Source organism: Podarcis filfolensis (assembly GCF_964270895.1).
Source record: "Podarcis filfolensis genome assembly, chromosome: 1".
Lineage (NCBI taxonomy): Eukaryota > Metazoa > Chordata > Lepidosauria > Squamata > Lacertidae > Podarcis > Podarcis filfolensis.
In genome coordinates this window covers 110,989,305-111,015,506 of record NC_139604.1, presented here as the reverse complement: position 1 = coordinate 111,015,506, position 26,202 = coordinate 110,989,305, and the positions used below count along the sequence as shown (strand labels likewise).

The 26,202-nt window shown below is 41.9% G+C and overlaps 1 protein-coding gene across 4 annotated transcripts in view; it reads right to left on the bottom strand.

The window, feature by feature from the left end:
* Positions 1-2,171: 2,171 nt before the first annotated feature.
* The window catches only part of FLRT2 (fibronectin leucine rich transmembrane protein 2), a 90,136-nt gene continuing 66,105 nt past the window's right edge, over positions 2,172-26,202 (bottom strand). For all 4 annotated transcript variants that reach the window (XM_083614439.1, XM_083614437.1, XM_083614438.1 and 1 more), the window contains one exon: positions 2,172-6,722. In XM_083614439.1, the coding sequence (XP_083470565.1) occupies positions 4,342-6,327 (1,986 nt within the window). In that variant the 5' untranslated portion in view covers positions 6,328-6,722 and the 3' untranslated portion in view covers positions 2,172-4,341. The remainder of the gene's footprint in view (positions 6,723-26,202) is intronic.

Below are 26,202 nucleotides of genomic sequence, written 5' to 3'. Positions count from 1 at the left end.
GCAAGCTCTACTCCAGCTTCTCTCTCTCTGAGGATGCCTGACTGCTAGCCACCTAAGACAGATATGTGAGTTTAAAAACAAAGGAGGATGAGGACCGAAGATGAGTAGTGAGGAAGGTAGTCATGTGGGTGGGAAGGCTGGTTGAATTGGGCTTGGCTTGGAAAGGGCCTCTTCAGAAGATGGGATGGAGCCTGCATCTCATCTCTGTATCCACCAGCTCCGCATACACCTTGGCTTTATGCATTTGGCAACGGTCTGAAGGGTGTGCCTATGGGCCCAGGCACACGGAGTATTGACATGCACAGTGTAGACATATGCCATCCCTGCTTCAGACATTACTCTGAAAACATGAAGAGTCAGTGGGACACATTGATGTTGTGGGCAGGGTCTGTAGGTGTTCCCACATTTACTAAATGTTTTAGGCTTCTTCTGAAGAGAGCTTATATCATGAGACATGCCAGCCACTATGGGCAGGAGGCTGATCTGGAATTAAAACAGCTCTGAAACATCACATTCATGTGACTCCTGACTTGTTACAGCATTATGTCTTCAGTTCAGAAGATCTCACCCATGTTCTCTCCCCTCCTTCCACAAGAATCAATTATTGAGAAAAGAAATTGCGTAAAAAAATTATCAAAGGGGAAAGAAAAAATCAGTGAAATTATCATGGGTGGGGTGAAGCAGTTTTCCATGGTCAACTTGCTATTTTGGTGGCTGGGGATGTTTGTGAGACCTTTTCAATCTTGCAATAATCACACAGTTTCACTGTCTTCAGAAGCTCAGGGTGGTGATGGCACATGAGAGGGCATTCTCTGTGGAAGTCCCTAAGACGTGGAATTCCCTCCTCACAAAGGTGTACCTGGCACCTCTTCTATCCAGTTTTTGGTGAACTGGGCCGTTGACACCAGGGCCATTGATACCTGAGATATATGGATCCACCCTACTTTTTGTGATTGTAATGTGCTTTTAATGTTGTATTTTAAATTGTCATGACCTACCTTGTGATGTTAGGGTGAAGGATGGGTAATAAATGAAATGAGTTCTAGTAATAGACCTCTGCAACTTCCCTGAATGTCTACACTTTTATTAAGGGGAAAATGTTGTGTCATAATCTTCCTGTGTGGGCTTCTTTGATATTAGGAAGCTGAGACAGCCAGGGAGGCTGCAAAGTGCTTGCAAAATGTTTACTAGGAAGGAAGACACGCACACCACCACCTCACAGAAATAAGTTAAACCGAGAACTCTATACCTTCTAAACTTCCAGAGACATTCTAAAGAAAGTCTATAGTGCCCTGATAATGTGGGTGGGAAATGGAAGCCTCTTTCCCAGGAGCATAAAACTTTTGAGTAATTGGATTTCAGCGCAGCACTAGTTTAGATTATGGATCCCTTTCTGCATGGCCTCTGAGATTATGTGGGCCTTGAAACAGCCTTCCTGTCTAGACACTTCACTTTAATTCCGAAGGCTGAGCTTATCCATCACCATGACCACATTATTGATCTGTGAGAAGGAACAGCACATCTGTGGTTGAATTTTGTGCGTGCCTGCATTATTGAGCAATGAGGACTAACATGCAGCTGATGTTTTCTACACTTAACTTTTAGTCTTTCAGTCATACATTTGAACATCCGCCACATTTAGCCTTTAAAAGAAAAAGAAAACTGGTTCCTAGACTATTCAGCCAGTAGCGCTGTGACACCTTTAGTACCAACCAGTTCTCATTCATCTCTCTGCTGAAATGAAATCTATATATTAAATCGGGGTAGATGAAACAGAACCCCTATTGAGCATGTTTGCAACAAGTACCAGTTGACTAAGCATCAGGAAGGATTTCCTGACAGTAAAAGCTGTGGGACGGTCTCCCATGAGAGCTACTGGACTCTTCTTCCTTGGAGGTTTCAAATCAGAGGTTGGATGGCCATCTATCATGGATGCTTTAGCTGAGATTCCTGCATTGCAGGGGGTTGGACTAGATGACCCTCGGGGTCCCTTCCAACTCTATGGTTCTCTGATTCCTTATGCATACACACGCAACTACTTTTTCACTGTGGAGAGTCATACCACTATTTATGTTTAAAAAGACTTTCCTTTTGTCAACAGCCAAACAGCTTATATAGCCAGAAGAAAAAGAAAACGCTTTGCATAAAGGTTTCTAGCTAAAATTACACCATTTCAAACCATACGGCAGCCTTTTATTTAGCAAAGGTTCAGTGACTTCACTATTACAGTAGCCACACAGGTTGCCTAAAATACCTGTTATAGCTGGAGAAAATAGCAAATATACAGAATATAGAATGGAAATCCAAAATGTGGTTATAAAAGGTGTTGGGTGGGAAAGGACAAAATTCCTCGGGAAGTGATTGTACTCTGCCTTTGTACGCCAAAGTGCTGATCAATCTCCTTGGAGTGGCGGGTGAAGATTGTCAAGGAACTGAAGAAGCTGTGTGCAGAATTCAGTTTTGTGATGAACAAGAGACTGAGCAGAGCAAGTACTAACTGCCCCCTCAGCTCAACCCCTTAAGTAATTCCAGTTTCTCAAAAGTAATTGTGGTTAACTTTTCAATTAAAACATATTTTATTGAGATGACAACTTGCGTCTGGTCTTTCTGATGTTAGGAAAGGGTTTCGATAAAAGCTCTACCTCCCCAATCAATGTAAGTCAAGGAAAGCAAGTAATAGAATTTGGTTTTATGATTTTTTTTGTGCTCTGATATCACATATTTTGGGATTATGTGGGTGTGTTCAAGCTTTAAAGGGAGGAGTGGTTGAGTCAATTTCTGTTTCATTTTAAAAGGGACTGTACAGCATACATTCCCAGGGTGTCATTTGCAGAGGTACAACATTCTCAAAATAATATTGGTGGAAATCAGACAAAATTGGGAGCACTGCTGTAGCCTCAAGGACCAAACACGTTCTACCAAAGTGGGATTGTCAAAGGATGTGGAATGCATTTAAGGTGACATGCGCCTCACAAATCCTTTAAAACATATTTAACTGGATCTTTTTCTTGACACATTATCTTCTGCCCGGCTAAAACTGAACTTAGGCCTGATGATTTTATCTCTCTGGAGAACTGTGGAACACTCCTCACTGAATTGTTTATATGCTTTAAATGCCTCGCAATATTCACTTTCCTCCTCATGGAGCAGGCGAACTTCAGTGAGTGAAGTAAAAAAAAAAAAAATTATTATTTTTAGAGCACAATCCGAACCATGTCTGCCCAGAATTAAGCCCCATTGAGGTTAATGGGCCTTCTCCCAGGTACTCAGATTTCAGTCTGAGTTAGCCAGGGATAGATGTGAAGCTGAGAAATAGCAACATGAATTCCTCTGTTGAGTTAAGAGCGTTTTGGATTATACTTCTAGTGATAAGGCTTGCTGCCCTGGCCAATTAACCATATCTGTTTGGATTGCTGGAATGAATACTCTTCAATAAGTTCAAGGCCAACTTTAGTTCTGGTCTTGGCCAGAACTAAAGAAATGTGCTTTTGGGGTGGGGTGGGGGGAATAAGAATATAAAAATCTGAATGTAGACTAAAAGTTCTGACAAGACTGGTCAGGATTTTCTTTTTTAAAATAATGTCCTGATTTTTATGAGAACTTAAAAACAAACTAAGATTTTGCCTTGAATATTTTCACATCAGGGACAGATGCATTATGAGCATCCTGTGGGGGGGAAGAAAAGCTATCAACATAAACAATGGTGGAGATTCATAGTGTTTGATACCAAAAAGGCCCTAATTTCTTCTCTGGCTAGGGGGGCGGATTAAAAGGTACAGAGGCAGGTAGAAGTGATGAACTAAGTTTAACATGAGTTACTCCGATTTTATGAACCAAAAGAGGAGGTTAATTTGTATTTCTCCTGTCATTTGCTCTACCTTAGACATTCCACATGATTTCTCATTTAATACAAACTTATCTCCTAAAACTACTGGAAAATGTACGAGCTGCTATCCCCCAAACAGCTCCAAGAAAGCAAAGTGGTTAATGTTTGAAGAATGAGGTGTTCTTTCCTTTGCCATGGCATTGGGTTCTTATTGTACAACCCTGTACAGTACTTCAGCAATATATTTTTCTTTTAAGATTTAAAAAGCAAAGAGTTACAAAACTGTTTGCAATTAACTTGAAATAGAAAAGATAGCACTTTTTTTTAAATCCCATTATATAGTACACCATATAAATTACAGATTATTCAAATGCACAAATGCATCTGTGTAACATTTATCAAATGTATTTTTTGTTTTGTTTTGTTTGTTTTGTGTGAGTAGGTTTGTTTTGTTTTCCTCCCTCTGAGTTTTTGCTCTCAGCGTCAGGTGTCTCGCCACACAACCCCCTCAACTATCACGTGTGGCAGTGCTCCAGGTCTGAGACACTGCTGTTGCAATAGCGCATGTTGTTGGGGATGTGGCAGTCTGTGTAGTTAATGCCCCCATTTGGGGTATAAATGGGCTGCAGTCTGAAATCTCCTTTAAGGAGCTGATCATTATTTAAGGAGACAATCTGAAAGCTGGTTTCCGTCATCTCCAGGATGGAGTTGTCCTTCTTGGTCCCTGCTTCGCAGTAGTCATCTTTCCGCCGGCCCCGGTTGTATTTCCATTTCTGAGAGGTGTAGCGTCCCTTTTTGTGCATGTGCCAGCAGAAGATGCTGAGCAGGACCACCAGTACAAACACCACGGCCCCCCCAATCAAGCCTGCCAAGAGAAACGGGGACCCAATGTTATGAGAAGTGGTCTGTTCGTGGCTGGAAGCCGTGTTGCTTCCATTGCTCAGCAGGGAAGCCTTGGTGGTGCCTTCAGAGCAGACGGTGTCCTCGCCAACTCGGTAATTATTAAAATCATCCAAGGGGACCAAGCAAATCCGATACGTGGATTTGGGCTCTAGGCTCGCCAAGCTAACGTTCTGCCTCTTGTCACTAACTATCCGTTCCTGAATGATGCCGCCTTCCAGACTGTGGCCCATTTTAACCCAGGTCAGTTTGTAGGCCATCACGTTGAAAAGGGAATGCCAGCTGACTTGGATGCAAGTGTCATTCACAATGTGGATGAAGAGTTGGAACTGTTCAGTAATGGGAGGGGTCACTTTTTCTTCGTCGTCCCTCTCAGGCACAGTGGGGAGTGTGGCTACAGTGTGGGGAAGAGGAGTGTGTTTGTTACTTGGTGTAAAGACCGGTGAAGTAGGGGTTACTGTGGTTGACAGGGATGTAGAGGGAGCTTGGGTAACCAGCGTCAGATCAGGGGTGGTTGTGGGGCATGACAACATATTCATGTTGAGTTCCCTGACAGCCATGCCTCGGACATGCTCTGGTCCTTGACACATGAAGCCTCGCACATTGATAGAGGAAGGGATTAACTTGAGCCATTCGGTGACCCACTTAATACTACAATCACATAGCCAGGGATTATTCCTTGCTGTGAGTTGTTTCAAGTTGCGAAGGTTGTCAAAGACACCTCTGGACAGCATCCGGAGCTGATTGTTGGAAATATCGAGTCTCTCCAGCTGGTGGAGGTTTGAAAAGGCTGAAAGTGGTATGTGTGAAATCTGGTTGTCCTGTAGAGAAAGCCTAAGCAGGTTTGTACCTGGGAGTTCAGGGGGAGGGTATGTTAGTGAATTCCGTACTATAGAGAATTCCTTGAGTTTGGATAGGTGGCTGAAGGTGCCATCTGCAATGCCTTTATTGTTAAGGAGGTTGCCATCTACTATGAGACGTTCCAAGCTTGTGAGATTCTGGAAGGCCATGTCTGATATGATGGCAATGCGGTTTTCGTCGACTCGTAGTTCTTGTAAGTCCACTGGAAGGCCAACAGGCACACTGCTTAAGTGGTTCTTGGACAAGAATAGAAGCTTGAGGCTAACAGCTTCCCGGAATGCCCCATCCTCAACCCCTACGGTAGAGATGGAATTGTCATCCAGGTGCAGCTCTTCCAGTTTCAAGAGCTGTGCTAGAGCAGCCCGAGAAATGGTCTGGATGTTGTTTTCCTGCAGGTGGAGAACCCTGACATTCTTGGGCAAATTCATGGGGAATTCATCCAGCTGGTTGCCATACAGGTAGACTGTGTGCACAGACTGGACATTGTGCAACTCTGCAGGAAATCCAGCATTATTAATTTGGTTATTGTGGAGGTAGAGTACAGTTACACCCTCCGGTATCCCAAGAGGCACTGAGGTCAAACTTCGCTCGTTACAATAGACAAAGTTCCGGTCACAGCGGCACACACTTGGACAGGCCAGAGCTTTGGAGAACTGCATGGAGAGGCCCAGAAAAAAGACAAGCCATGATTTAAAGAAAACAACCCTGTCCACGGGCCACATTCTAGTCCACGGGCCCATTTCTAAATGAAGAAACAAAATACTGAAAAAAGGGGGGAAATGCTAGCAAAAAGAAGTAAAAAAAAAATATGGAAAGAGATGCTGTGTTTCTATGCAGGTAAGAGGTAACGTCCCAGAGGCGAAATGCAAAATAATCCGTTTATAATTGGATGGCCTTTCACTTGGAAAGTCGCTGTCCTGCTAGCCAGGCTTACACATGTTGTTGCCTCTCGCCATGTATGCTGAATGCTAAGGTAACTGTGTCCCGTACAGGTAACCCAGAGCAAGGTGCCAAACGTCAACCAGAGACGGACAGGATGGCTGGATTAGTACTTCTGTTGGCTGCGGTGACAGGGTCCTCAGCTTCCTTCAGTCGGCAAGGCATTCATTTTAGCTTGAGGCTGGATTTGAGAAATCTGTTAAGAAAGGGAGAGTAGGGAAAATAAATAATGTGGCATTGTTAACTGACAAACATCCTGTGCACAGAAATTCATTAACTTTGTGAAATGGTAACATAAATAATCTAGGCGGCTTCTCTCCCTCTCCCTCTCCTCCAGCTTCTAAAGCCAAGTGGAAAAATCAGCTGGGGAAGCAAGAAGGATAATTGGTTCCCAGGCTAATGACATAGCAGTGGGCAGCAAGCTCAGGTTAGGGTTTTAGGCTGCACAGAGTTCCTGGTAGGATTTTGGGGGCAGCAGTCTGTGGTGCACCTCAAAGTTAGGTACTGCTTGCTACCCCTATACAACCAAGGTGCATAATAAAGCCATGTATTGTGTGGAGAAAATGGGAGTGGTGTTTTTCTTCTCCTCTCAAAACGACAGAAAGTGGAGTCATCTAATGAGGTTGGGTGTTTGGGAGATTCAGGACAAAGATCCCCCAACCGCCCCATCCAATACATAGCAAACAGTTCTATAGCGAGTCAGACCAATGGTCCATCTAGCTCAGTATTGTTAACATTGACTGGCACTGGCTCTCCAGGGTTTCTGACAGGATTTCTGACTGAGAGTCTTCTCTCAGTCTTGCCTGAAAATGCTGAGGATGGAACCTGGGACCTTCTGCATACAAAGCTTTTCCAGTGACACCACACATACAAGGTTGGCCCAAGACTATTAGCCACCTGAAGCAGAGGACAAGATGGCACCTCCCCATTTTGCATGCAAGAAGCTGATTGGATCTTACTTTAATACTGGCAATAGGATAGCATCCTCCACTGACTTTGAGAGCAGCAGGCTAGTTTAGAGGGTGCATGCATGTTTTAAAGTATGGTTGTGAATTTTTCTTTATTTTAATGTAAACCGCTTTGAAGTTTTGTACAATCAAGCTGTGTATAAATGTTATGCAATATGTACACCTACCTACCTACCTACCTACCTACCTACCTACCTACCTACAGTGACAGGCTCTGTAGAACACACAGCTCTGATATCATGCAAAGACAAATGGCTGGGGCTCCCCCTGCTGCCCCCCAGAGACTGCTACCTGAGGCAGCTTCCTTACTCTGCCTAATGGTAGCACCAGCCCTGAGAATATTGTTCTCGTAGTACAATGTAACTGTAGAACTTCGTCCCACATTATGTAGGGATGGCCGCCAACTTGACTGGCTTTACAAGTGGCTCAGACTGATTCATGGAGGACAAAGCTATCAACGGCTAGTAGTTACACTGACAATACTACCTCTAGTATCTTTGATGACCTGATGCTGGGGATGATAAATGAGAGAGTGTTCTGTTCCATTTGGAAAGGTTTTACCATGCAGTTCAGCCAGTAATGTTCAAAGCAGTCCTAATTTTGCTTTCTCCCTCTGGCATTATTCATTATTTAAATTTAAAGCTGAAATATTTAGTTCCTTAAAGCATGCTGGGATAATGCTGGTTATGAAAGATCTCACGCTTGATGATTAATTTGTATTTTCTAATAAGGGGGCAATGCTTCCATTACTTACATTTCAATACATTTGTTTGAACTGATGGCATTAGTTGATCTTACAGTAACTTATATAATAGAGTAAAGTACAGAGAGAAGTATGGCACACATTAAGCTCCCACTGTTAATTGAATTGTAGGTAATTAACAGCTGCCAGGATTTTACCCAAACTGTATCAAGTGTGTGTGTGTGTGTGTGTGTGTGTGTGTGTGTGTTCGTGTGCGCATGGAGGGGGCAGATGCCGACATTAGCTAGCTAAATAAACTGATCTATTTTGTTTTTCACAGCACAATCCAAATCATAGCCTCACACCTGGTTAAGGCAGAACATTCAATTTTTGCCTCACTGGTGCACCCTGTGCTCCTGTGGAAATGGACAGATTACCTAATGCACTGTTTGAGGCTTTGATCTCTTACAAGCCGCCTCTGTCATAGAGGACCAGTTCCTTTTCAATTATGTGAGATGCTGTGATACTGCAGAGACATTTTTAACAGGATTACATTCTAACACACATCTTCTGTGACAGTTTATCATTCTTTAGCGTGCCTGGGCTCCCTTCTAAATCATACCAACCAGATTGGCCATCATGAGCCCCCCCCTTTAAAAACACACACAAATAAACTAAAGGAAGGTTTTCAGAGTCTTCAGATTACAGCCACGTAAACCCACTTTTACAACAATGCTCCTGCTGGATGACCACAACCTTACATTTGTGTGTGCAACAACACGTCTCCCAATTGCCTTCTCCCTTAAAAAAGCAAACCCAATTAAACTATGTTCAGTTTCACCCCACCCTCCCTCCAAGGATCACAGAGTGGCACACATAGTTACCTCACCGCCTCATTTTACTCCCTCAAAAGCCAAGTGAGGTTGGTTATGTTAAGAGATAGCATTGGGCACAAGAATGGGGCCGTGAGCTCAGGTTTTCCCAGAGTGATAATCTACCCACATTACACTGGTCTATCCATTTGCCTTCCGTTCAATCATTCCAAATAAAATGCACATGCTACTTTAAGAAAGGTAGGAGTCAAGTCCAGCTAATGATACAAATAGGCACCGAGTAAATTAGGGTAAAACCTGGCTGTCTAAACATGTTTTATCGTGTTTTTAATATTTTATTGGGAGCCACCCAGATGGGCGGAGTATAAATAAATTATTATTATTATTATTACCCTTTCAATTCATGCAAATCTGTTTTGTGAAGCCCATGAACTTTGTGGTCAAAGAATAAGAAGTTATGGATCTTTCTGATATTATGTTCTCTATGCAATATCAGTACTATTTGTAAGGATTTGCCCTTTACTCAGATGTAGTGAGATAAAAATCAAATCAAATCACATTAAATAATTACATTAAATAATTATTAAAAACAAGGCGATATGGGGTGGGGTTTTATATTTTGCTATTTTTATTTTTATTTTTGTCCTTGTAGTCTGTTAAGGAATGGGCATGAAAAGTAACTAAGAGGGAGGGGGAAAGGAGCAGATGAAATACGAGGAAAGCTCTATTATGAATTTAGCCCAGCTTGAAAGTGGACTGGGTCCCATTTAAAATCCCCCACCCCATTCAACTAGTTTCTCTTGCACAACTTTGACCCTCTCACTTGAAATGCTTCCACCATCCCTAGTGTTTTAAATATTTTATAATATTTTTCAGTGTATTTTTCAACGCTTGTGATTCCTCCCCCTTCATTTCTTTTCTTTTCTACACTATATATGCTACTCTGCTCTGAACTGTTTTCAAATACTTGGTGACCTAGCTTGAAACGAATACTGTTCTTTTTCTTACTGATGTCTTTCCTCTATTACTGCTTTTTCAGGGTGAAATGTCAAAATGCTTTAATGCTTTTTAAATGCCTCTGGTTTTCTTTCAGTTACTTATACAATTCTTCCGCTCACTGAGTTCATTCTATTAACTTTGTAACTTTGCTTGGTGCTCATTTCATGGAACATATGGATGGCTGTCATTCATTTTCATATATTCCCCTTTTCAAACTGTTATAATGCCTCCATTTCTCCCATTTTCTATACTTATTCCATTCTTTCTTTTAGCATTTTCTATTTACTTTCTAATTTATTGTTTCTCCTGTGTGCTACTATCCCACCCACATCACAGGGTTTCTATATTTTTATGTATATATCATTACAATAATTAATTTATTATTACTGAAGCTCACACAATGTACTTTGAAGCACTTATTGTTTCCTGCTCTTCTAACATACACACCTTATCCAAGTTTTTCTGTCTACCAGGGCTTTATTTCTCTTGATTTTCCATTTTCTTTAGATGGAAAAATGTTCCAACTTCCTCGTTTTTAACAATTGTGCATTATATCTTTCTTTTCCAATGACATGATTCCCCTTCCACATTCTTCCTTGTGGTTTGTTGCCTGTCCTATGAATGTCAGTTTTCTCCCTTCAGCCTCTGATATTTATCTTTGCTTCATTCTATGGCTATCCTTTCTCTCACAAATTTGACACTTCTATTTTTCCTAATAGGCAGAGACCAAGATATATCTATTTTGGATCTCTATGGTTCAAAGGCATTTATACTTTTAAATGGATCCAAATATACCCCTCCAAAAATGCAATTTTATGTGCTATGTCATACACAGTACATTCCATATTCTTAAAGTAGTAAAGCAAGTCTGATTAGAAATCGAGTATTTGATATATTTCATTCCCCCCCCCTAAATGTCTCTCCCCAAGAACAAAGCTTTTCAAGAAATATTATGTCTCTAGCTAAAGTCTGGGTTAGCTTCACCCACATTTTAGTACATTAATAGGAAACTACCCTATAAAGCCTGTTCACCAGAATATTGCATTCTCCTTGTTCATATCCCTCTTGACACAAGTTTAATTACACCTGCCTTTCTGCCTCATTACTAATGGAATTTAGAATTAGAAAGGGAACAGGCCAAAGCCACAGGCATGAGGCAGAGAAGACAAACGTGATGAATGAGGAAGGGAAGAGGAGGGGTGAATGCAGGACGAAGTGTGTGGAGTGGAAATGGAACCAATAACCAGCGCATATGGCTTCAATGTGCATGTGTCCACTGTCAGCCTGATCGATGCAGCTTTGTTTCCTTCTGCAATTACCTTTGTCAACTGTACATTCCTCAGGGCAGAAGCTGTATCACCCACTATGTTTATAAAGCAAGCCACTAGCAGCAGAGAGATGCAGTGATTCGATGCCGGGGGGAAAGTGCTGGAAGAAAAGTAGCTTGAAACTAATGATAGTTGAGGACTTTTTTCACCATGACTTAACCCACAGTAGCAATCCTATGCAAATCAACTCAGAAATGCCGGATCCAAAGGGGTTTACTCCCAGTGCTACAAGCCAGGAAAATAACTGGCAGTAAAGTCAGGCCAGGATCGGTGTTATATGCTCAAATCGTCTTTCCTCAGTGAGCAACCTGACTGCTGAATTCTGCACCTGCCGAAGTTTCTGAACCGTCATCAGAGGTCCCCCACGTATAACACATTGCAGTAATCTACCCTAGAGCATAGACAAAAGGAGTATTCCCAAGCTACGTTCCGAGGAAGTGTAGGGTCAGCTGTGGTGTAGTGGTTAAGAGCAGTAGACTCGTAATCTGGTGAACCGGGTTCATGTCTCCGCTCCTCCACATGCAGCTGCTGAGTGACCTTGGGCTAGTCACACTTTGAATTCTCTCAGCCCCACTCACCTCACAGAGTGTTTGAGGTGGGGGAGGAAGGGAAAGGAGAATGTTAGCCATTTTGGGACTCCTTTGGGTAGTGATAAAGCGGGATATCAAATCCAAACTCTTCTTCTTCTTCAGCTACCTCCCATCCATCTGGTCTAGGGAACCACCCACTAACAGTGTGTCAAACTTATCTGGATTGAGCTTCAGTTAATTGGCTCTAATCCAGTCTATGCAGCAGTCCAACACATCCACTGCTACACCCGCAGATGTAAAGGAGAAGTAGAGTGGCGTGTCATCAGCTTATTGCAGATAGCGTACTCTAAAACTCTAGATGACCCCACTCAGTAGTTTCATGTAGATGTTGAACAGCATGGGAGATAAAGACGAACCCTGAGGAATCCCACAATGAAGGCTCCACAAAGCTGACTAGCACTTCCCAAACATCACACTCTGGAAAAGACCATCCAAGTAGGACTGGAAGCCATGCCACCCACCCCCAACTTGGACAGCTGCTCCAGAAATATACCATGGTCCAAAGCCACTGAAAGGTCAAGTAGAGTTAACAGAGACACATTTCCTTGTCTCTCTCCAGACAGAGGTCATCATAGAGGGTGACTAGAGCAGTTTCTGTGCCCAAACTGGGCTTAAATCTCAATTGAAATGGATCTAGAACATCCGTTTCCTCCAAGAGCACCTGGATCTGGTCCACAACCACCAGTTCAAGAACCTTGCCCAAGTAGGGGTGATTGGAAGCTGTACAATCGAAGGAGGGTTTATTAAGGAGTGGTCATGCCACTTCCTCCTTCAAGCAGGCAGGGACAACCCCCTTTCACAAGGAGTCATTAATCACCTCCCTGGCCCAGCCAGCTGTCCCCTGCCTGCTAGTTTTTATCAACCAAGAGGGGCAAGGATTCAGAGAGCAAGCAGTCACTCTGACTGATCCAAGCACCTTGACCACGTGGGTGGCGCTGTGGTCTGAAGGTCGGCAATTTGAATCCCCGTGACGGGGTGAGCTCCCATTGCTCCCATAGCAGTTCGAAAGCATGCCAGTGCAAGTAGATAAATAGACACCACTCTGGCAGGAAGGTAAATGGTGTTTCCATGTGCTCTGGTTTCCGTCACGGTGTTCCATTGCACCAGAAGCAGTTTAGTCATGCTAGCCACATGACCTGGGAAGCTGTCTGTGGACAAACGCCGGCTCCCTTGGCCTGAAAGCGAGATGAACACCACAACCCCATAGTCACCTTTGACTGGACTTAACTGTCCAGGGGTCCTTTTACCCCAGCCTTACTAACTGAAACTCAACCAACACAACAGGATAGTGTTCTGGACACCCCTTAAGATTCATATGCTGTAAGAGCAGAATAAAGGGTGTAGTGGATGCAAGCAATGTTCTCCTCAAAATGCTTTGCAAACAAGTCACAGTGAGCTATTGTTTCTGCTATCTCCAGGCTGTAAAAGGCCTCATACTACCAGGAAAAGCGCTGCCGAATAGTATAATGAGGATGCAATGGAGGCAGCAAAGTATGCCTTCTTGTTTAGGACTGCAGCTCAAATGATGTAGCAAAACAACCAATCAAATCCTACAGGATCAATCAAATCCTGAAGGATCTGTACTTCTGACTAGAAAACACGATTGTGTGAAACCTTAAGACGCAAATCTATTCCAGTGTGCCAATACTCTTGTACAAATGTATATTTTAAATAAATTTGTTCTATTTAATAGTGGAGACAGGATCATCATTCAACTGTATCCTTTTTCCAGCCTTTCAAAGCCTTGATTGCTTTTCTGTGTCACAATGTATTGTAAACTATGTACAAGGCACAGCTTAAGGATGCTGCTTCCATGTACTGATTTAATTGATCCATTCAGTCATTCGAATCAAAACTTAAAACTGACTTATTTACATCACACATAATCTTCACCAGGGTTCTCTTCCTGAAGCTTACATTAAAACCATTAATCAAAAATCTGGGTGAGAGGGGCAGCTTCCCCTGATATGTGTGAGTAATGGTTTTGCAGGAAAGCTGAAGGGCCAAAGGGCTGGAGCCAGTATTTAGATGTTTAAAGAACATGCCGAGGGGGAGCAAAGTGCTCCCACTAACATGCCAGACCCTGCCAGCTTCATTTCTGATCTTCAAGGGGGATTCTGAGCATGTTCACTGAATGCACTTAGAACACTTCTTGGGATCGGGAGCCCTGGTGGTGTAAAACCCCTGATAGAATAGCATAGTGGTAGAAACATAAAAGGTGCTGTATACAAAGTCAGACCATCAGTCCTTCTAATTCAGTCCTGTCTACACTGACAGGCTGTAGCTCTTCAGAGTTTCCCTCCTAGCCCTACCTGGAGATGTTGGGGAGAGAACCTGGGACCTTTTGCATGCAAACCATGTGCTCTGCTGAATCCTTTCCCTTCTTCATACTTAAACATCAGCATGAGGGCTCTGGCTGCAGAGCAGCGAGGGTTTTCTGTCTAGCTTTTTTTAAATGTTGAAATATGCCTTGCCTGATGCCTAGGAACTAAGCTCTGTTTGCATTGCTTTGATTCATTCAGTGCTGTCCTGGTGTCTTATAACAGGGTTGGGGGTCCAGGGGCCATTCAGTTGGACTGTGAATCCCACTGCCCTGGGTGCAGCCAATGAGAGTTGGAGTTGAGCAACATCCAGAGTGCCACAAATTCTCTGTCTACTGACCTACCACTCTCCTATTGACTCAAGGTGCAGAAGATGGAAGGAAAACGAGGCTTCCTTTAATTTCTCACAGGCTTAGCATATAACTGTTTAATTGTAGAGAAGGATTAGCTTTGAAAATAGTCATCCCCCTGAGACTGTTTAAAATGTGTTTTGGCTTTTCGAAGTGATTAGCACAATCTTTATGTAATCAAGAGCAGGGAGTGGGGGGGGGAGGAGTATTGTATAAAAGTGTTATTGGCTGCTAGCACGTCTTCGCAGATGTGAGAAGAAAGTTAGATCTACCCTGTAAAATTGAGCCGCAAACTGCTTAGCTCCATTTTTAATGACCGACAGTAAATACATACAAGGGGAAGTCTCGTTATGTGTCAGAAGAAAGAACCAACCTGGGCTTTCAAGGTACAGAATACAATGCAAACACATTTAAAAGTAAAAGGAGCAGGGCTGGGGAAATGAGGACTTGTGCACTGTTGCTTTTACTCTCACGGGCTTTGCATGCCAAAATTTGGTTTGAATATTATTTTCTCTGGGAACTTCCCATTTTGCAGGTGGGATTCAGGCTGCATACACAGCATACATTTAAAGCAACCCCCCTCCCAAAGAGAATTCTGTGAATTCTGTTAAGGGTCCCAGGAACTGTTGCTTGTGTGTGTGTGGGGGGGGAAACTATTGTTCCAGGATTCTTTGGGTGGGAAATGTGCTTTGAATATACATGTGTATGCACACAGCCTCACTCTCATATTGGCAAATTCAGGTTTCACTATTAAGATGGATTTGGTGCTCTTGTGGAACAAATCTGCCCTCCCCCACCCAAAAGAAGAAGAAAAAAAGAAATCAGACTTTCTGGCAAGAAAAGTGACAATAAAGTGCACAGGAAATTGTGGGTTAACAATTGCATGACATAATGTCATAGAACCTCCCCACAAACAAGTCAGATGAATGTTCAATAAATAGCTGGTACTGCGTGTGCATTCACAGCACACAATGAAAACACTATGAAAGCAGCTGAAAATAAGAGTCCCCCCCCAAAGGAATTCTGGGAGCTGTGGTTTGCTAAATGTGCTGAGAGTTGTTTAGGAGCTGCCTGTTCCCTCCCAGAATTGCCATTTCTAGTGTTCTCTGTGAAGAGGGCCTGATTGTTAAACCACTTGGGAAGTGTAGCTCTGGGAGCAGGGGTAGGGGCCTCCTGAGAACTCTAAACATCCATAATAAACTACCGTTTCCATAATTCTTTGTGGGAAGCTATGACCATTTGTAGTGGCATCAATGTGCTTTAAATATATGCTGTGAATGTGGCTGGTATAGCATCCCCAACAAATGGATGAATGCTCAATAAAACAGGTTATCTGGAAGCAACCTCAGATTGCAGACTAAATACCTCCTTATTCTCACAAGCTGATAATAGATTACGGTAATTATATTAATAAGGCTGCGAAGTCTCTCCCTCCCATCATTAAGTTTAATAATAAATATCCAGGCTGCCTGTGAGCAAACAGAGAGGAATTATACCGTATCTTTGCTTCCCTTTCTGCCCACTGTGGCAACAATGTTTTTGCCATGCTGCTCTTTTGCTGCAAATTGCTTAAATCTCTCATACACAGAAGTTTAGAGCTAGGTAATTATAGTCATGAAAAGGTGCCTTCATATTCTCTTCCTTTAGCAGTCAAAAGCTGTTTCCCCTGCACTGGGGTTCCTTTTCTAAAGGCAGTTGTTATTGTGTCAGATTCTTTGAGTCCGAGTTAAATCTACTCCTGCTCCTTTTATTGCACAAACTGTTTTGCTATCATATAATCTTATTTTGCTAAAAGTAAGCTGCAAGAATGAACAAACTTTCCTTTCTTATTCTTTTTAAAATGTATTTAAAAGGTTTGTTTCATGCCATATATAGCTAGCTAACTGATCACTGTACTTTGCAGGACAGGGTCTCCTGCAGATACAGTAAAATGTGAATCGGGCCTTTAGTATGGATGGATCTCCCCTTTGGAACTCCTTATTACATAACAGACAGGTCCTCTGTTGTCTTTTTGGCACTTACTGAAGAATTTCCTTTTTCAATACTGTAATCCTTTAAAGTGGAGATATTTACACACAAAGAAATGTTTTAATTGTTTGCAAATATGGACATTTTAATATGGAATTATTTTGCATTGTTTGTATTGTTGCTATGAAACCACATCAAGATATTTTATGGGAAGTGGTTAAAAAAATGGAAGTAATTAAAAAAATGTTAAGGGAGGGGAGCTTTCACTTTCATAAGCTTCCTTTAATATTATCTCCTGTTGGTAACTGAGAAACTTTTTAATTGTACTTTCCCTGTATGGTAGCCGTATGAACCAACATGAAAACTTTAAAGCTTAAAACAATCTCAATCTTTTTGCACATTTCTACCTCTTATCTGGTGAACGGGCAAGTAGATGGAGGTAATTTTAAAGCAAGCATTTTTCATATCACTTTTCAGATCTTCCGTAAATAAGTGGGGATCACATCTGCTTAACCCCACTTAAAACTCATTGCATGTTTATCTGATTTTCCAGAGATGATCTACGTGTGCTGGATGCTTGAGTGCACAAGAGATCTCTCCTTATATTCTGTATCCTGCATGTGAAGATGTAGGAGAGTATGACATCACAGTAAGATTAATTTGCTTTTAACCACGCTTTCTAATTAAAGCTTTGGAGAGTGAAAATAGGCCACATGCTGCATGAGAAAACTATGCACAGAACTGCATAACAAAAGGACAAAAAAAAGGTTCCTATAATTAATTTCACTTGAATTCTTCCATCTTAATCATGACAACCACTTGCACACAAGGGCCCCAGTATCCTACCAAGCTCAGCTGTCTGTCCGATAATGAGTAATAATTCTGGAACAAAATATGGCATATTTGAGTATCTGCTTTAGAGCATTACACTACATTTCTGGATTAGCTTATTTGTCTCAAGCCTCACTAGCTCAGGGACCCTGAATTCAGCTCTCAAGTACCAGAGTGAATAGATTATTGGGAAGCCAAGATTCAAATCCTGGTCAGCCATGACATCCAAATGTCTTTTCACAAGCCACCATTGTAGTAGGGAGCATCTAGATTTATGCGCCTATCCCGTACATCATATTTGATAGCAGTGCATAAATCTGGTGGTGTTGTTTTTTTTCATTTCTCAATCCCATGCGTTTCCATTATTAAAGATCTCAGATGCATTGTTAATCAAATCATTCATTAAAATCATATTAGACTGATTATTCATTCATTATACTCACATTGGTTTCTCAACCACAGTGAGTTGTATTCAACTAACTTTTACTTGGAGAAGGCACACTGAAACAAATGGGTCTGAGTTAGTCATGGGCTCCATCTACACTATACATTTGAAGCAGCGTCCGTTCCCAGAGTGGTTTAACCATTGACCACTCTTTCCAAGGAATTCTGGGAATTGTAGTATGCTGTCTGAGACAAGCTAGAAAGGAGCACTGCCGGAAAAGCATTGAAGTCAACCATTATTTCTTCTGTTAGAGCACAGACCACAGATGCTGTCCCTTTGCTTGATCTGCATTCCCTTTGCTCTTCTCATTTTTAGTTCATCTTCAACCATTCCAAACTGAGAAACATTTGATGGAATGATGCAAACTACCAAAAACTTATACATAACACAACACCTGCTAACTAAAACCTATTTACAGCACCTTCATATTTTGAAACAAAAGCCACCTTGATGCCTTGAATTCACCATCCAAGAGGAGCCCACAAAAGTTTATTTCTGACCAGCAGTAGGGGGAGCTCTCATACAGCTGCAAATGTCTCATCCCCCCCTTTTGTTACTTCTTCAAAACCCAAACATGTTTCCAGCATTGCTACAGTATTTGATGAGATAAACAACAAAGTCATCTATTGCTACCATTTCCCCAGGTCTCCAAGATTGGCTTTCTTTAAGTGGTGGTGTTGGGATCAAAGAAGGAACATTTTTAAGACAACAATGAAACTCTGATGTGCACCTGAGTTACATCATGACTGATGGTCTCCCTCACCAGTGCTACCTCCAAAATGTTTGCTTCTGGAGGTAGTGAGGGAGACCATCAGACTAGCCGCACAAATATTAATAGCCCAATGCTGGAAAGAGGAAAAAATGCCCTCAAAAAAGATTGGCAAATTAGACTTAGAAATCAGGATGATAACAAATTTAAAAATGAATGGGAAACTTTTATTGCATATATGACAAAGCATTGGATACAAGTAAATACATCAGCAGGATTCTAAAAAACACTTGCAACACTATCATAATAGATAAAAATAGATATGAATGGATGGAAATATGATTTGGACAATGAAATTTGGACAATTTGGACAATGAAATATGATTTAACAATGAAATAATGGAACCATGGAGGGGGTAGAGGGAAGTCGGGGGATTGGAGAAATTCCATATTTCGGTACTGTATTGAATGTACAAACATTATGCAAAATGATACAGTCATTCAAATTTTTATTTTTTAATGTTATAAGATGTTTGTTATAAGGAAAACCAATAAAATATTATAAAAACCAAAAAAACAAAATGCTTGCCTCTGCTATTTATCAAATGCCATTGAATAAGTGACAATTGTCAGCTGAGTCATTTGAATAACATGGATGGAGTCCAGGGAGAAAAGGATTGGATAATATTTTGCAGGATAATCTCTACAAAAACGTAATATAATATGAAGAGAAATAAACAGAGAGCTTTTGCCTTTCTTAGCTTAGGCCTCATCTATAGCAGAAATCCTTAACCACTAAACATATAGGGGAAAACTCCTTCAGAACAGAACAGCAAATCAGGGCACAAATTACCTCAGCGAGTAATTCCTCATACTATTTTGACTGGTTGCTAAGGGCACATTTCTACCATGTAAAGGATTCGAGGTATAGGCCCTCAACACCAATTCACAGAAATGTACAGAGTGCCTCTGGCAGATTAAGACATTGGGTTCACTTTGCCGTGGACCCAGCTATCTAAAAAATAAAATAAAAGAGGGCAATAGGGGGCAAGATATAGCTTAGCCCAAAAGACATAGGAGTACAGAGCTGGGACTCATGTTCCTGGGCTCCACCTCCTAACAATGCCCCCCCTTAAAGGCTAAAAAAATCTATTTAGTTTTTTGTGGACCAGAGTCCACTTCAGGCTCTGCCTTTTCTTTTTACTGCATTTCTTTGTACCATTTAATATGGTACAAAGTCAGTGGAAAATATTGCACATTGCTAATAAGTACAGCTCTTTTTATAAATAGAAAGACACAAAAAAAGTATTGATAGATGTTCCATAAGAACATAAGAATAATCCCCTGGGTTGGGCCAGTTAGAATATATTCCTCATGGCTAAAAGCCAGTGATAGACAAAATTCATGGAGGATAAAGTTAATACTCCATTAAATGCACTCAGCTTGGTGGCCATCGCTGCCTCTTGTGAGACCAATTCCATAGTTTAACTAAGAAGTACATTCTTCTTAGATGAATCTTCCAGCATTCATCTTCAGTGGATAGCCCTAGGCTCTAGCTTTATGAGAGATAAAAAGTTTTCTTTATCCAATTTCTCCACACCTTGAATAATTTCATACACCTCTATCACCTTTATTTGGTATTTCATTATCCCCCCCACATACAAATTTATTTCTTTTATTAAATTGATATCCCATCCTTCATCTCAAATGACAGCTAATTCAGCACATTGTGTCATAAACTTGTAATATGCAGACTAAAGAAGTCAAGCTTCAAGACTGGGTCAAACAGGATGTTCCTAAAGGTATAGTCATTTTTGCCAGTGGGTCACCTTATTTCACAACACTTGCACACACCACACCACGGAAACAAAAAAGTTGTTAAGGCTCAGGCCACTTCTCAACTTGGCCTGTGCAGCGACCTTGAATGTAAATGTCTGTGGACTGAATGAGCTCACGCAATCTCATTTTCAAAACTGCAAGTGATATGGCATCGAGCACAGACTGCAAAGGGCTCCTCTTTTTCAAAATAAAGCAAATACTTTTGACTACATTCGGAAGCAGATGGCAGAGCAGGGCAGCATGCGAAACACAGGTGTAATTTGCTCAGTGCCGCTAAGCAAATGTGTTCCAGCGTCCTGCTTGAGCTTGACACTTTAGAGAGTTCTCTGGTGTCAAGCCGGAGTCCGTAATGATGAAGTGTTCACCTGTGAATGAGTGGATCTCGGCTTCCTCTAATATAGAAAACTGTGAGCGCTGCTATTCCAGATAATCTCCCTCCAGATGGCCACCACTATGCCATTTTCACTCCACTGGGCTGAAAGGAACAGATGATCAGCTCCAGGACTGATATTAAACTGCGTTCCCTCTCGAAGAGGAGACTGCTACGGAACAGAGCAGTTGGTGTCTTGATTCACCTTCCCTCAAGGCCACATTTCTCAAGGTGGTTTCAGTTTAAACCTTGTAAAATTGAAACTTTTTTAAAAAAAAATGGTGTGGGCTAAGGAGACAAGTGACAACTCATTTCTCAAGAAAGTGCGCTGCACATACCTGTTACACTCAGAGCTGGTATTATTTCCCAGCTCAAAAGATACGGATCCGTCAGGTGTGCCTTGTCACCAACTAATAGGCAAAAAGGAATACATGGAGATTTTCTATTTATGAGGAGCCCAGAAATCAGGCTACAGAACAGAAGAAGAGAAAGGAAGCCAAGTGATTCCATTGTCTCTGCTGAGAGAACTACTGTCCGTGCATCTTCCTTAACTGTCACCTAGCAGTAGCTACCTAAATGATTTCTATCCCAGGTAAAATGGGGAGGGGGAGAACTAAATAAACAAATAAATAATAAACATTTGGAACTAGTACCTGAGTTTGCTTTTGCTTTCCCCTTCTCCCTCCCCAACCCCTTTTTTCTTTTGTGCCCTGTCTTTTCGACTGTATGTCTGAGCCACGAGCTATCTTGTTTGCAATGATCTGTGTAAGCTGCTCTGGGGTGAAAAATAAGTTTATATATGTAAATTAAATTCATAACAAATAAACATACAAGAGCATATTTTTGCAGAAGCATCAGCTGTAGCTCTATACAGAGATCAGTTACATGCCCACTTTGCACAGAAAAGAAGAAGTAAAGGACCCCTGGACAAGACTTGGGCTACATCCTATACCGATGTGCCTGGGAGTAAGGTAAAAAAAAGGTAAAAGACCCTTGGATGGTTAAGTCCAGTCAAAGGTGACTATGGGGTGCAGTGCTCATCTCGCTTCAGGCCGAGGGAGCTGGCATTCGTCCAGAGGCAGCTTTCCGGGTCATGTGGCCAGCATGACTAAACCACTTCTGGCGCAACGGAACACCGTGATGGTATCCAGAGCACACAAGAAAAGCAAGCTTTGAAACAGTCACACTCTCTATCCAACCTGAACACAGGTAATCATTGGTGAAAATTTGGGAAAGGATAAAACCAGTATGGTATTTACCCCTTTATGATTATTATTAGAAACATCTTTTAGAATTATTTTACTGGATTTCTTAGCCACCCTTCAAAATAAGCTCATGGGATGGGTTGCAAATATCTAAAAATACAATATTGAAATCAGTTAAAATGTTTTACAAGCAGAAGAACAGGCTGCGTTCTAATACACACACACACACACATATATATGGTATGTCTTCTGCACATGTGGAAGATATAGAACGATGATACTACACATACATCTGTGGGATGGGATTTTCACAATTCAGGGGCTGCAACAGAGACAGCCCTCGCCCAAGCTATCATTCCCCACATTTCTGAGGGTGGCAGATCTCCCAAGAGGTCTCATCTGTCAATCTTCACGCAAACCGGGAAGGAGGTTGTATTCTGGTTATTTTCTGCCTAGGTTATTAAGGGTATTAAGCACCAATGTGAGCACCTTGAATTGAGCCCAGTAATGAACTGGAAATGAGTCCAGTTCTTTGAAATCTGGGGTTATATGAACTCTCCTGAATGGAATCCTGGCCAGCAAGCCAGCTGCTAGGTTTTGGACCAGTGAAAGTGTAAGAGTCCGTTTCAAGGGCAGCCCCATGTACACCTCTTTTCAATAAACCATTCTGGGAGTTGCCAGAGCATGGATTAAAGCCGCCAAGTCATTTCTGTCCAAAAGGGGCTGCAGATTGTGACACAGCTGGAACTGGAAACAGGCGCTGCTAGCCAGGGAGGCCACCTGCGCCTCCACTGACAATTCACGAGTACCTTCAGGCTGGTATCAGTACTCATGGCTACATACCTCTGCACTGTGTCAACAGAAGTCAATGTTGCAGAAGGAAATAATTCTACAAGATCTGACAATAAAAAGGAGAGATTCCGTTTCTGTTTATTCCTTTATCAGTTTTTCCTATGTGATTAAAAAAAATAGATGTGGTTCTGCCTATGTGGTAATAGGACCAAAGTAAATTGCAAGGGGTGCCTTTTTTAACCTAAATTATCCATTTCACATGTGGCACAATGCATCTTGTTTTGAAAAATGGGGAGGGGGGAGAGAGGGAGCAGCCTTTTGTGTCTTTGCAAGCAAATTGGCCTCTACCTATAAATTATTCTACCCTGTTTGCTTTTATCTAGAGAGAGGCAGGCAGCCTAGCAAAAATGTCTGGAGATAATTCGAAAAGGCTGCTTTCACTGGCCTAAGCGACTCAACTTTGCATCTGCAGAGACATAATCTTGACACTTGCGTATCATGTCGCGTGGCACTGCATTCCTAATGGGGGTGCAGTGGCAAGACACAGGCTGCTCAGCTGAAGGAGTCTAATGGAGCCACCAGCTTGTGTTTTCAGAAGATTTCACAGAAGTCTTCCTTTCACCCCCCAACACTCTAGCTTGGGACACGGGTGAGCTCTGCTTGTGGGGAAGTTTTCTTTAATCATAACTTTGGAAGGAAGGAGAGGATTGAACTTTTTCTCTTTTTCTCTTTTGAGCTTTGGAAGGCTTCCTTTGGCACTTCTTGAGCTCCTGTCTGAGATGCTTGGCTTACTAAAAATGACAAGTGTTACATACTGCACGCCGAAAGCTTTTCCACCTCAGCCGTATAAAGACCATGACTTTTCCAGTGTTCCTTCACAAGGAGCTAATTTGTGGGTTTTGAGCATCACTTGATTAAATGCTCCTCCTGTGCAGTGTTTATTCTTAAAATTATTCTTGATAGAGTACTCTTGTGAGATTATATTTGCATTCCCACTGACACTACTTGAGGCTACTGAAAAGAGACCACTACTGGTTCCTTAGGTTTTCCTCAGAGAAACTCTTAATTAGCAGCAGGCAAACTTTTCTTTTCTGTTCTGTCAAGGGATAATCTGTCAGGAATCACATACAATTTCTTTTTCTGGTGGGCAATAGTGGAGGTGCCATATACAAAATTGTTCTGTGTTAACTAATTCAGTATGAAGGCTACTCTGCTTCAATGTTCAACATGGCTGCCTCAAATATGAATCCCCAACCTTATGCAAGTCTATTCAGAAGTAAGTCCCACTAGGTTTGATGCAGTTACTCTAAAATTAGTGCACCAAGGATTTATGTTTTTTTTTAAGTATAAGAGACCAATATAGCGACTCTTCTGGAAGTTATTGCTTTCTGTGTGTGTGGGGGGGGGGGGGAGAGAGAGAGAGAGAGAGATGGCAATTTGTGCACAGGCAGTTGGAGATGATGTCTTTTCCCAAAGTGATAAACTTTTTCACTGAGTAAAGTACTGCCCTTTTCCAATTGTTTGACAACACCACAGAAAAAAGGGGAAGGAATGAACAAGAAGAAAGGAAGGATATGTGATAGAATGGAAGAATAGCAGAGTTTCAGGAGCCAGTGAGGGCTGCAGAAAAGGCAGCCTTTGGGTCACAGTTTGCCCATCTATGCTCTATATATTAGCTTTAGTGATATGACTCAACTGACCCAGGGACTGAAGAAACAATACATGTTTGACACTACAGGGAAAAAAGGGGAAAAACTGATTTTAATAAGAATAAGAATATGAATAAAAATAAGAATAAGAATAATATCTTGATTTGATAATCAGCAGGGATGTTTTGGAACAAAATGGAGACTGTTGAAATACATATGCATGGTATTTTAACCTTCTTAATAACTGAAATATCACCTGCACTCATAGTAGCTCTTGGTGGGATTGAGAGGAGGGGTCAATCACCTTTCCAGCAGGGCTGCAATAATTCTGACTGGAAGCATTGCCCAGAGCAAGCCTAATTTGTGGCATGATTTACTGCTGAATATCTGCAGCTTTTCCCTACAGGCCACATTTTCTTCTTGTGGACACACCTGCTGGATCTCCTGTTGGTTCAACTATTTGTGGGAGGCAGAATCACGAAATGAGGAAAATGAAATGCCTGCGGGCCCAAATGCACCACCCTCAAGCAGAAAGGCTGCCACTTTCCAATGACTGCTGCATGTCCTTAACACCCACACATATCCAGCTTCAAGGCTGATGTTCCTAGTGCTAATTACTACTGCTCTTCTGCTGTACACTACAAACATAATTGCGTCCGACTTCCCACACAATCGAGGATATTTTTGCATATTCCTCCTAGTAAGTTCGCTCCACCTTAGTAGGCATGACATATAGTTGCTGTGGGAGGGGGAGAAAGTCCAATTCATCTGAGTGGTCACTTAGAGAAAAATCAAAGTGACCTTTGAATAAATGATTTGTTTAGTTCCAAGTGCTTATTCCTTTAAGTGAGATCACCTGTTGCTAACCAGGAAATGCCCACAAACCCACAGTTTCTAACATTTATTGTGGAATGAAAGTATTTAATTGGTGGGGGAAGAAACTTGTTAAAATAGTGGTGGTGAGAAAGCATTCACCCCCCTTTAAAAAAAGTAAAAGCATTGCACTATAACAGGGTTTTGCTAATTTATATATACAGAAAATATTTTTTAACAAATATAAAAGTTTAAATAAAAAAAAAATTGAGGTGATAGAACGGTACCCTCTGCAAAGCTTATAGTGAATGTATGCTAAGGCACAGAGATCCTGTCATTAGGCAGGATGAGGCCGCTGCCTCAGGTGGCAGAAGCCTCTGAGGAGACACACTTATGGGTTCCCTGCTTGCCCCCTGCCTCTGCCAGTGGTGCAGAACCACAGCTGTCATCAGCACTGATTTGGGGCAGGATGGCGTCCATTTTAGGTGAGATTTTACCCGAAATCATGTGAGATCTTGTGGAGCATGCAAACTCTCACACAATTTTGGATGAGATCTTGCCCCCAAATTGGTGTGAACTTGCATGAAATTGGCACCATGGGCAACGCTGCTTCTCCACCGCCATGCAGATGCGGCAAGGTGTGCAGCAGTGGCAGAACAGGTCATGGTGGCAGGTCGGGGTGGCGGCAGCAGCAGCAGGGCAAAGCGGCAGTTCCCGTATTGCCTCAAGTGATGAAAGGGGACATGCGACCCCAGCTGAGGTGCAATAGGTTTACCTGCCTGATAGGTCACTACCCACCTCAAAAACCACACCACTTAAAATAAAGATGTGTCAGAGATTAGCATATTCCAGAAGCTTATTTGTAAATTTGTTTTGAAGAGCAGCTGAGATAGAGATATGGAACTAAGATATATACCCACAGAGTGTAACTCCTCAGGACATGCCAAACACTTTTACCCATATGGTATGCTATGACTGCAACCC